The sequence below is a fragment of the Lobosporangium transversale genome (assembly GCF_002105155.1).
Source record: "Lobosporangium transversale strain NRRL 3116 chromosome Unknown BCR41scaffold_16, whole genome shotgun sequence".
Lineage (NCBI taxonomy): Eukaryota > Fungi > Mortierellomycota > Mortierellomycetes > Mortierellales > Mortierellaceae > Lobosporangium > Lobosporangium transversale.
The window spans coordinates 806589-818200 of NW_019028994.1; the positions used below are offsets into that span (position 1 = coordinate 806589).

The window sequence follows — 11612 nt, forward strand, 5'->3', positions numbered from 1 at the left end:
TCTCCAGGCTGGTTCAATCGATTGGCAACATACAAATTGCTGGTCTGCAAGCTCTCGTCATACCCATCACAGATCAAGATGAAGGGCCGATTCATCTTCAGTTCCTTGATCTGTGAGTCTGTAAAGCCATAATCTCGCAACTGCTTTGCAACCAAATCCTTCTCTGGCTTGTCGATGGCTGGAAGGTTGATAAACAGTGGAATCCGGCCATGTCTACTTTGGCATGTATCCCAGAGTGTACGTTCCAGCGCACGGTTGAATGTCGACTTGCCTGCCCCTGAATCCCCTTGGACGAGTAACACTTTGCGGTCGCTGTCCAAGAACTCTTTTACTTTGTCCATCAGTAAGAACAACTTAGTATCGCTTGCTTGAGGACTTGCTTTGGCGTACTGTTGAATGTAGAATCCTTGGTTGTTTTCAGCTTCTACCCGTCGTCTTTTTAGTTGACGCAGGCTGTTTTCGACATCGGGCTTCTTCTGTACACGATCAAGTAAATGTGAAGATGTAGACAGAGGGAGTGTGAAAGTGAAAGGGTGCTGGATCATTGGCTCTTGAAGACAGCTCCTGTACACCTCTTGTTTCTCGAGGCTCCCATGTTTCTCTAGATCATCCAAGAGGGTACCTATGGCTGGAAAGAAAAGGACATGTGTAAGGGATAAATGGACTAGCTATAATATGCTGAGTATTAACAGCATCCAAACACATCTACAGAAAAGAGAAGGATACATACCTTGTAGCCCCAGTGGCAATGAAGACAGTTTCCTAAGGATATGAATGATCCATTGCTTGACATGTACATGGCTGCCCCACTCCTGATCATTCATGTAGATCTCTCCAAGGAATGTGATGGCATCCTGCCTAGCATCCATGCTCCACTGTGCATCAGCTGCAATCTGTCCCAGCCTTTGACATAGTCCCCATTGGAATACTGCATCATTTCGACAAGATGCTTCACACACAAGAGTCTTGAACTTGATCAGCTCGCCTGTCTGGAGTAGTGCATCAGCTACACGTAGTGCTGGATACCACGCAGACCTGCGACTAAAAATAAGTCCCTCTTCCATACATTGTTTGAAAGTTGCTCCACTCTCATATAATGAGGTTGAATCCTTGTACACTTGCAGACTCAGGTCCATAATATCTATTACGGAAGGAAGCTCTTTCTGGATGTTGCTTATCTCATCCATGAACACTTTCATATTCACGTCTTTGACTGCACTCACCACTCCAAACACTCCTCGGAGCACTACTGATGTCCGTCGAAGCATGGATTGCATTGTCGTTTCATCATCTGGGATATATAGTAGAGCTTGGAAAGCATAAGCTGCTTGATAGACCAGATGAGGATCTGGGCTTTCTTTCAGCTGTTTGAGGTATGCTGCAAGTGGCTCATGGAGTTGACCTCGCTTCAGGCCTTTAATCTGATTATTGACCATAGCATCCAGGACATGTGAGACTGTAGCAGACATGCGATAGAGATGGTCACCGGATTGCCCATGTGTGACTCGTAGACGAGAATTAAGAGCATTGAGGATTGATACCAGATCATCTGAGTCAAGGTATCCAGGTGGAGCACGCTGCATCAACTGAGCCAATCCTTCTAGCAAATGAGTCTGCAACATGATATTCCGACTGATTCCGTTGATGAAAGCCATGAGCAGTCTCGTGAATAGACCTCGATCGAGGACGGGAGCAAGAGCCACTACTTCGGCGACTGTAGCCTCAGCCTTGATCTCATCGTTGATGAACATTTCGATCACATCAGATGCCAGTTTACGCAGTCGCTCGTACTCACCTGGATCGTCTGATATGGTCTGGCACCACTTTTTCTCGTGATCATTGAGATCGGTGGTTGGAGCAGGAGCAGTAGGAACCAAGCTAAGACAGTACACAAGCTGATGGATGTCATTCAGGTTTGCATCAATTTTCGGTACGCTGTATCTGACGATTGTAGGAGGTCTATTATTGTTGAATATGTTCTTTGAGATAGTCGCAATGGCCTGCACTGGCAGGGATTGTACTAATTTCACCATCTTACTCAATCTGCCACCATTGACTTCGCTACTTTCTTGCCTTGTGCTGTTGCTGTTGCTGTTGCTGTTGTTGCTGGGACTGTTGTTGTTACTGGTATTGCTGCCATTATTGCCATTGCTGTTGTCTCCTTGGATGTATCCCCATTTCTCAGCCTTTTTATCACGTCTTTGAGCAAGGTTCAAGTGACCCAGCTGTGTAAATAAGCAAGCAAGCTCATGGTAGGCTGAAGCGATATTTTTGCGCAATACTATGTCTCCATTGGAAGTTGAAGAGACTGAAGAGGCCGAAGTGAAAGATCTCTTTCCGGGCCGCTGAATTCGAGACAGAACAGAGTCAGCGTCAAGACATAGCTCCATCACTATCTCGTTGTCATCATCTATAGTGCGAGCACCTTTTATATAGATATCAAAAAGCCTCAGAGCCTGTGCCGGTGAGAGTATACTTCGTGATGGGGTTTCCATAGAGCCAAACATGGTTTAAAACTCTCTTTTCTTCTTTGGATTGATTGTCGTTTCTTTATTCAGAAGAAGAGAAGTTATATTAGATGGTCTGTCATATGTGATAGCTATGAGCAGAAGTTGAATTCCAGGCATGTTTGTGTGTCTCTTACATGTAAAAAAAAAAACACAGCAATTGTGTGGCGTGAGATGGGGGTTTAAAGAGGAAAGAGAGAAAACAGGAATTTTTTTTTTTTTTTTTTTTGATACAACTCCTTAAACCTTAAAAGTCGCCATAGCCATAGTGCCATCCTTTTTGAAGCATAACTCTATTCACAAGGCTACGAGCGCATATGGATGTGGATGCAATAAATGAAGGATGGTATAATAGCTTGGTGAACACTATGTGTAGATGAAAGAGTGCATTTCCTATGTTAATGACTAATACTGTATTTCTTTCAACCATTTAGGAGCAACTTTGTCATGATCGGTCTCTTGCATGGCGAGGAAATGCTATGCTTTTGTCTTGTTGAGTGAATTATAAAAGGAAAGATATTCGTCAGTATGCCAAACTAAAAACAACATCTTCTTCATGTCATTTATTGTCAATCTACTCCGCTAGCGTTTCTGTAGAGGGCGACTACTAGTGGCTCCTCTTGCACAGTTTGCCTAGGAATTTGCCTTTGCAGCATGATGCACTTCGCCTGCCCTTAATGCCCTTAATGCCCTAAATCACTGATCTGAGATCACTTCAACGGTAAAAATGAAACGTGATGATGTGACTGCCCCGAGCTTCATTACTCATATTGGTACGATCCATGGCAGATAGGGCGACTGTGACAAAGAGACAAAGATAATAAAGGTCAAGAAACAAAAGGGGAGGATCTTTATTTTTCTCCTTCTTCTCCCTTCTCTCTTCTCTCTCCATAACTATCCTTCTCTCCTCTCTCATTTAACGACTACCTTTATCATATCCATCACATCATGAGCTTTGCTGCCCGTTCCGCTTTCCGTCAGTTGACTCGTGTCGCTGCCCCTGCTGCCCGTTCCTTCTCTGTCCTGGCTCGTCCTGCCGCCATCGCACATATTCCCCGCGCTGCTGCTTGCAAGGTAAAAAAAAAAAAAAAAGTTCTCATTCAACATGACATTCTTCATGGTGATGCATTTCTTCCAAAAATAAAAAGAAAAATTTCTTTGCCCCTGACTGACTGAAGAATGATAAAAATCGTTATATCCATAGATCGCCTTCAACCAAACTCGTGGCATCAAGACGATGGACTTTGGAGGCACGAAGGAAGTTGTCTATGAGCGTAGCGACTATCCACCCGCCAAATTGCAGGAGACCTTCAAGGACGACACCCTCGCTGTCCTCGGTTACGGTCCTATGGGACGTGGCCAGGCACTCAACCTCCGCGATAACAAGCTCAATGTCATTCTCGGATGTCGCAAGGGCTCTTCTTGGGACAAGGCTGTCTCTGAGGGCTGGGTCCCCGGAAAGAACTTGTTTGAAATTACCGATGCTTGTGAGCGTGGAACCGTCATTATGAACCTTCTTTCCGATGCTGCCCAGTCCAAGCTCTGGAACGAGATCAAGCCGTATCTTACAAAGGGCAAGACCTTGTATTTCTCACATGGATTCTCGGTCATTTACTCCGAAGATACTGGCGTCGTTCCTCCCAAGGGCATTGATGTCATTCTCGTTGCCCCCAAGGGATCTGGTACCACTGTCCGTAACTTGTTCCTTGAGGGTCGCGGCATTAACGGATCTGTTGCAGTCTACCAGGATGTCTCTGGTAAGGCCAAGGAGCGTGCAGTTGCTCTTGGTGTGGGTGTCGGTACTGGCTATCTCTATGAGACCACGTTCAAGCAGGAGGTTTACTCTGACCTCTATGGTGAGCGTGGAGTGTTGATGGGTGCTATTCAGGGTCTCTTTGTTGCTCAATACGAGGTCCTCCGTGCCCGTGGCCACTCTCCTTCTGAGGCCTTCAACGAGACCGTAGAAGAGGCTACTCAGTCACTCTACCCCTTGATCGGTGCCAATGGTATGGACTGGATGTATGCCAACTGCTCTACCACTGCTCAGCGTGGTGCTCTCGACTGGTGGAAGAAGTTCCATGATGCCTCCAAGCCTATTTTCGAGGAATTGTACGAATCTGTTGCTAACGGAACCGAGACCAGGAGATCATTGACCAAGAACTCGGCTCCTAACTACCGTGCAGAGCTCGAAGCTGAATTGGCTGAGATTGCCGACCATGAGATGTGGCGCACTGGCAAGGCTGTTCGCCAGCTCAGACCCGAGAACCAGTAAAATACGGGGTTTCAAGTACACTATATACACTATATTATATACATTTGTCATCCATCATCTCTGCACATCAATAAAAAGATTACTTGTATACTATATATCTTTTTATCTTTTTTTTTTTTTTTTTTATTTGATCAGTTCACATTCACATCTTCCATTAATGATTAATGGGAGAGCCCATGATCTTGATTCTGGTGATATGGGATGCCTCCTAATTGGTCTCTATAATATGGACGACTAATTTAAAAATACACCAGATCAGTCATGCATGATTGGGACAATGCTTAAATTTGTCATTGTGGCTGAAAACCATATGAAAGTGAGCCAGCTATTGACTCAATCCTGTCACAAAATAAAAGCTCCGATGGGTGAGAGATGATTTCCCCACACGCTGTGATTGGCTTCAATTGGCACATGTTGAACTGATAACGGTCAAACAAAGTTGCTGTCTCCTAACTTCTCTCTCTTACTTCTCTCATTCTTTCCCTCCTTCTTTCTCGGTTATACCTCTCCTTTGACATTCTCTCATCCCATTTCATTCTCATTCGCCATGTGGACAACAAGACTCCTCGCGTCGAGTCTCAACAGAGCCACGACACTGGTAACAAATCGTGACTTGATAAACAATCACAACTGATCTTGTGAGACTGAATATGTGTCAGAATGATCTAACAATGGAAAATTAACACCTTGATGTCTTTACTAGCCATCCATGATAGCCACAACATCAGGGATCCAGACAACCCGCATGACGGCACCTCTTTTGAGGACGCCTCAGTTGATCCGTCTCTCATCCTCATCTACATCCGCCATCTCATATAAGCGAAAACACCCTCGCAAACTTCACCCGGCTCTGTCATCTGATTATCTTCATCCAGGCGCACCTAATGCAGAAGAAGCAGTCTCCAGTATTCTCTATAATACCCCGCCCTCTGGAAAGGACAACACGAAACAACGCCATATCTTTAATTGTCTTGTCCAGAACGAACCGGGAGTGTTGAGTCGCGTTTCGGGCATTCTGGCCGGAAGAGGATTTAACATTGACTCATTGGTTGTTGCAAAGACTGAGGTTGCTGATCTCAGTCGAATGACAATTGTTCTTAGGGGTGAATCCTCGACGATCGAGCAAGCTCGGAGGCAGTTGGAGGATCTTGTAAGTCATGCTTGACTAACTGGCAATGGACCAATATACTTTCTTATCACTTTTGCTGCTTTCGTTGCTCATGCAGGTGGATATAAAGTATATAGAATTAGATAATAATAACATGGAATCGCTTGTTTTTTATTATTATTATTATTATTATTTTAGGTTCCAGTTTGGGCAGTCCTGGACTACACAGGCTTCAAGGTGATCCAACGTGAGCTTCTTTTGATCAAGGTCTCGATCTTGGGACCCGAGCATGTGCGAGCACAGATGAATTCGCGTTCACCCAATTGGCAATTACTGCAGGAAGAGGCCGAGGAAGATATGACACCATCGGATGCGCTGCGGCAAACACATGCGCATCTAAAGTCATTGAAAGAGCTTACAGATTTGTTCCAGGGCAATATCGTGGATGTAAGCAGCGATTGTGTGGTGATTGAGTTGTCTGCAAAGCCGGATCGTATCGATTCATTTGTAAAGTTGGTCAAGCCCTTTGGAATCTTGGAAGCAGCAAGAAGTGGTATGATGGCCATGCCGAGATCACCCATTTACGATCGCCATAGCGAGGAGAATGACCAGCCTGAAGAAGAGGGATCAGGTGTTGATGCATCCCTGTTGCCACCTGGATAAAAAGTGAAAATTTATTTAAAAATGTAAAAATAAACTTGGTCGCATTGTAACTTATTGGTGGAAAAAAACAAGTTTTATTAAAAAAGAAAAAAAAAAAAATGATGGATCTGGTAAAATTCTTCGGTAGCTCTTCTTTCTTTTTCTCAAGCTTCCTTGTCTTTGTGCTTATTGCCATCGAGCTCGTGTTTCTCCCCGTTCATGTGCGGTCGATTCTTGAGAGCCTCTTCACGTCTTAGGACATGGTATCGCTCTGGATGAAGATCTTTCATGTGCCACCAAAATTCCGTCACACCACTGAACCAGAATCCGCGACATTTACCTTTTTCGTTTATAAACCTTGGGTCCACCTTAGTGGTGAAAATCATTCGCTCCATTCTCCGGTCCAGAAGCTCCAAAAACTCTTCAGCCGCTTCCTTTTTAATTTCTATCGATGCCACATCTTTTTCCATCATGTACGAGAGTGCACGAATGGCGTACATGACTTGTACTTCGATGTTACTTGTTAATGCATGGTGAGCTATTTTAGATAATAAGAAAGAGATTTAAAAAGAATAATTTAAGGAACAAATAACAATAATAATAATTACAAAAACTCTTACCGATACCGGAGTTTGGTCCCCAAATCAAGAAAAAGTTTGGAGCATCAGGTACACAAGTGCCATAATAAGTTGTCGGACTATGGCCCCAGCTCGTTGCAATGTCTACGCCTCCTCGACCAGTCCAGTACCCGACAGGGTAGCCCGCAAGCCAATTAAATCCAGTTGCCAAGATCAGCACGTCCAGTTCATTCTTAGATCCATCCTTTGTTTCGATTGTCTTGCCACTGACTTTGACAATTGGATCTTGATGGAAATGCACATGGGGGAGCTTGAGTGCTGGGAAGAAGGTATCGGACAAGACCACACGCCTGGAAGCAACCTCATGACGTGGTGTAAGCTTTTCTCTCATTGAACGATCAAAGGGAAACTGTCGGAAACGGTGAAACCAAGTGACAAAGTAGACGATGGCTCGATGAAAGACAGAATACCAGGCCAACTTATGATATAGCAGTATAGTCGAGTCAACGTAATAATACCAAAACACTCGGTAGAGTGTGTAGAAGAAGGGAACATAGTGGAACAAGAACTTCCAGATACGATTGTAGCTGTAATTGAGTTGAGGTGTGATGTGTGATGGTGAGCGTCCATACACTTGCAGAGACTGCACTTTGTTGGCAATGGCAGGCACGATCTGAATGCCGCTATAAAATTTCATTGTATTAGCAAAATAAAATGATAATAATAATAATAATAATAATAAGACTCAGTATGGAGTTTTGTTTACCTGGCAGATGCTCCAACCACGCCAACACGCTTCCCTGTCAAATCGACCGAGTGGTTCCAGCGAGCCGAGTGCCATTTGGGACCATCGAATGCCTCAAACTCTTCTGGGATTTTAGGCAACCGCAATAAGCCGGCCGCATGAAGGACTACATCCGCCTCATATATATTCTCCACTTGAGCTTGATGATCGAGACTGCCATCAGCATCTTCAGCTGCTTCGCCTTGACTTCCAGGGACTTTTACCCAGCGCAAGATCCATTTGTTACGGCCTTCGTCCCATCGCATACTTGTGACCTGGGCGCGGAATTGAATCTTATCATAGATATTAAAAGTCTTCGCAGTGGCTCGCAAGTAGGCCAGAACCTCGGACTGGGGGACAAACTTCTTGGAAAAATCATAGTTGGGAGCGAAAGAATAGCTGTAAAGGTGGGCGGGAGCATCGGACTGGCACCCAGGGTAGGTATTGTTGAGCCAGGTGCCGCCAATATCGGACTCTAATTCGAAGACTCTGTACGTTGTCAATTGGAGCTTTCGTTGTAGCTGAATAGCTGCGCAAATCCCAGAGAGTCTGGATGATTAAGGTAAATATCTATTAGGATGGGTTTTTTATATTTTATTTTATTGTTTTATATCTGTAAGGAACGTAAATGAGCTATCGCTTCTTTTTTTTTTATTTTACCCTGCACCAATGATGGCAACAGTAGGCGTAGAGCCATCCGGGAAGGTTTTTGTCAAACCCATGATAAAATTGCTTAGAAAAGTGTGGGAACGATTAATGCGAATGGAGAATGAATGAAGAGAATTTGAATTGAGAAAGTGACGCTTTTCATGTCAGCCCATTCAATAATCAAGCACTCCCCTCTTAGGAAACAAAACGCATAGTAAGGATGTTTGCATTGCCACACAGACAGACGGCGCTGATGAACAGTAAGAACAATTGGGTATTGCTTGAACCGTGCACCATCCATTTCCTTTTTGGACAACAGAGGCATGTGGGCTTGTTAGAGCCATAAACCTTGTACGTAAAAAAGAATTCAACTCCAGACAAGTGCTGCGGGAGGCTTGAGTGGAATCCGCAGGAATTTAAGGTTCCGCAAATTTGGAAATAAAATATATAATTTTCCTTTAATGATTTTCTTTGTAAGCATGGTCTAAAAAAATAAAAATAAAAAAAAAGGGTATAAAGAGAAGCTGCCGAACATCATCTTCACTTTCAATCTTTTTTACGCTTTCATACTTTTTATACCCAAACCGATTTTTCACCAACAAGCACTCACAACTACCATTCTTTTCAACAGCAGCAGCACCAGCAGTACAACTTTGCATCAGCAATCTCAATTTTCCATGACTGACGTTCTCACCTTCACAGACTCTGCATCAACCGCATCTTTTAATCCACACTTTGTAGAAAATAACATTACATCGACGACCACTACTACAACAACAACAGCCAGCAATAATAACAATAATAACAATAATAACTCTCGCTCTCGCTCTCGTAGGACCCGTTCTAACAGATCTACCCCATCATCATTTGCACGCATCGACGACAACAATGAAGGTGGCATCGAGACCAACTCGAGTCAATCATCGCATTCACTCGCAAGCTCACATATACGCCCAAGTCGGCAGCATTCACAGCCCACGGTGTCAAATAACAACGATCGGCGAAACGATAGTCGCCGGAAGGGCAAGAGAGTTGATCGAAACAATGGTATAGCCTCACAGAAAGATACGCCAGTGGCAATCAACTCTAATTCATCCCCGCATAAACATCAATCCTATAAAACTGAACGAAATAACAACAGCAGCAGTAGTAGTGGCAGCAATAACAGACGACAGCGATCACAACGAAATGAAGCCTCTAATCGTATTCTGTCCTCACGGGGATCGTCGCTATCGTCACCAATTGACTCAACTGCAGATGTACCAACAGCTTCAGGCCCCTCACAAATTCCTCATCAGAGACATGCTGCGAACAACAGCAGCAAAAATAACAAAAGACATGTGCTTCGGCAACCACCCAAGTTTGTAAATAAAGTAGAGGAAGATCGCAATTTGATGGAAGCACTCACAGTTGGCTTGACCAACTCGACCTATGAGTGTATGGTCTGTTGGGATGTTGTCCGCCCAGCCCATAGGATCTGGAATTGTCAGGTTTGCTGGGCAGCTTTCCATCTTGATTGCCTCTCCACTTGGGCTAAAAAGTCATCTTCAGGTATGCAACAGATACACTCGTTTGAGATAAAATATCAATAGAGAGCCTTGTCTAAAGTGTACTAATCAAAAAGCTGTGTGTATTTTTTTTTTTTTTTTTTTGGTTCACCACATACAGATTCTAATGGCCATGGAGAAGGTTGGCGATGTCCAGGTTGCCAAAATACTCAAATCTCGCTCCCTAAAGAGTACACTTGCTTCTGTGGCAAGACAGCCAACCCTGAATACAATCGATACTTCACCCCTCACTCCTGTGGTGAACTCTGTGGACGCTCTAGAGACTGTCCTCACTCATGCAGCCTGTACGATACTCATGAAATATCTGTGGGCTTTTACATAATAACCGTATGTTATTCACTCATCAGAGCCTAACTTTTGTATTTTTTTCTTCTTCTTCTCTATTTGCTATTAAATAGTCCATGTCATCCTGGTCCATGTCCTCCTTGTAGTGGCATGGGCCCTACTCAATCATGCTACTGCGGCAATGAGACTTTCCAGCTGCGCTGCGTCGATACTGATTTCACTTTTCAGACCGGTCAATCCTGTCAAAAGGTCTGCGGAGAACTTTTAGGGTGCGGGAAACATTCCTGTGCATCCGTTTGCCATCCTGGACTCTGTGCACCCTGTGAGGAGGAAGAGATCCAACACTGCTATTGTGGGAAACACGAGCGTCGAGCACGCTGTGGCGAAGGAGAGCCCAGAAAAACTTTAGTGGATGGTGACGAAATTAATGGGTTCTTCGAGTGTAAAGAGATTTGTAAAAGGTAAAAAAAAAAAAAAAATTCTACTCATCAAAGGTCAAAGGTTGATTGCTGTTGTTGACATTATTACTAATACATATCGATGTTTTTCTTTAATAATTGACAGATTATTTGCATGTGGTCATCATGAATGTACCAAGAAATGCCATCCCATCAGTAAAGAACCAAGTCAATGCCCAGCTTCGCCTGAGCTTGTTAAGACTTGTCCATGTGGAGCCAAGCCAATCTCACTGCTTTTGAATAAGGCCCGAAAGACTTGTATGGATCCTGTTCCTGTCTGTGACGGAGGCATTTGCAAGAAAGTGCTTAGTTGTGGACACCAATGCATGCAAAAGTGTCACACCGGAAAGTGCGCACCTTGCAAAACTGTTGTTCGGCTGGATTGCCGATGCGGATCCACACATGTCGAAAAAGTCTGTTCTGACAGAGGGCTCTACCAAGATAAGCAGCTGACTTGCGAAAAACCATGTCGAGCTCTCCGGACTTGTGGTAAACATCAATGCACAAATCGTTGTTGTCCAGCCAAGAATCAGAAGCAGTCCAGGATCTCGCAAGAGAGCAACTCAACTTTGATGGAAGCCCACGCTTGTACATTAGTCTGTGGTAAGAAATTGCGCTGCGGGGTCCATACTTGCGAGATGTCCTGTCATAAAGGGCACTGCAATCCGTGTCTTGGTAAGTTTTTTTTTTTTTTTTTTTTTTAATAGTAAAAAGAAATGTGAGTGCTATCAGAGTTGTGCTCAGTATCTGACTTTAGCTGTA

The 11612-nt window shown here is 44.1% G+C and overlaps 4 protein-coding genes across 4 annotated transcripts; 3 read left to right on the plus strand and 1 right to left on the minus strand.

Annotated features, from left to right (window-relative positions):
* The first annotated feature begins 3357 nt into the window (after positions 1-3357).
* On the plus strand, positions 3358-4864 carry BCR41DRAFT_322088 (ketol-acid reductoisomerase). Its single transcript, XM_022021460.1, has 2 exons — positions 3358-3581; positions 3712-4864. Exons 1-2 carry the CDS (start codon positions 3456-3458, stop codon positions 4777-4779), a joined length of 1194 nt encoding a protein of 397 aa, XP_021881994.1. The 5' UTR covers positions 3358-3455; the 3' UTR covers positions 4780-4864.
* A 384-nt stretch (positions 4865-5248) lies between these two features.
* BCR41DRAFT_322090 (small subunit of acetolactate synthase-domain-containing protein) lies at positions 5249-6590 on the plus strand. The gene is made up of 3 exons (XM_022021461.1): positions 5249-5377; positions 5483-5929; positions 6086-6590. Exons 1-3 carry the CDS (start codon positions 5327-5329, stop codon positions 6548-6550), a joined length of 963 nt encoding a protein of 320 aa, XP_021881995.1. The 5' UTR covers positions 5249-5326; the 3' UTR covers positions 6551-6590.
* Positions 6591-6607: 17 nt separating this feature from the next.
* BCR41DRAFT_322094 (hypothetical protein) lies at positions 6608-8779 on the minus strand. The gene is made up of 4 exons (XM_022021462.1): positions 8552-8779; positions 7874-8440; positions 7150-7790; positions 6608-7067 (listed from the first exon to the last, which is right to left on the minus strand). The coding sequence occupies exons 1-4, from the start codon at positions 8611-8613 to the stop codon at positions 6694-6696; spliced, it is 1644 nt and encodes a 547-aa protein (XP_021881996.1). The 5' UTR covers positions 8614-8779; the 3' UTR covers positions 6608-6693.
* Positions 8780-9933: 1154 nt separating this feature from the next.
* Positions 9934-11554, plus strand: BCR41DRAFT_305102 (hypothetical protein; the record flags this gene model as incomplete). The annotated part of the gene is made up of 4 exons (XM_022020778.1): positions 9934-10090; positions 10208-10391; positions 10506-10853; positions 10957-11554. The coding sequence occupies 4 exons, from the start codon at positions 9934-9936 to the stop codon at positions 11552-11554; spliced, it is 1287 nt and encodes a 428-aa protein (XP_021881997.1).
* Between the last annotated feature and the right edge of the window lie 58 nt (positions 11555-11612).

Bases quoted from the DNA above. Each gene is read 5' to 3' on its own strand.
- BCR41DRAFT_322088 (XM_022021460.1), top strand. From the start codon at position 3,456: ATGAGCTTTGCTGCCCGTTCCGCTTTCCGTCAGTTGACTCGTGTCGCT. The intron at 3,582-3,711 runs GTAAAAAAAAAA...TTATATCCATAG, and splicing joins CCCGCGCTGCTGCTTGCAAG to ATCGCCTTCAACCAAACTCG.
- BCR41DRAFT_322090 (XM_022021461.1), top strand. From the start codon at position 5,327: ATGTGGACAACAAGACTCCTCGCGTCGAGTCTCAACAGAGCCACGACA. The intron at 5,378-5,482 runs GTAACAAATCGT...TGTCTTTACTAG, and splicing joins TCAACAGAGCCACGACACTG to CCATCCATGATAGCCACAAC. The intron at 5,930-6,085 runs GTAAGTCATGCT...TTATTATTTTAG, and splicing joins GGAGGCAGTTGGAGGATCTT to GTTCCAGTTTGGGCAGTCCT.
- BCR41DRAFT_322094 (XM_022021462.1), bottom strand. From the start codon at position 8,613: ATGGGTTTGACAAAAACCTTCCCGGATGGCTCTACGCCTACTGTTGCC. The intron at 7,791-7,873 runs GTAAACAAAACT...GAAATTTTATAG, and splicing joins GTGGTTGGAGCATCTGCCAG to CGGCATTCAGATCGTGCCTG. The intron at 7,068-7,149 runs GTAAGAGTTTTT...TATCTAAAATAG, and splicing joins GGGACCAAACTCCGGTATCG to CTCACCATGCATTAACAAGT.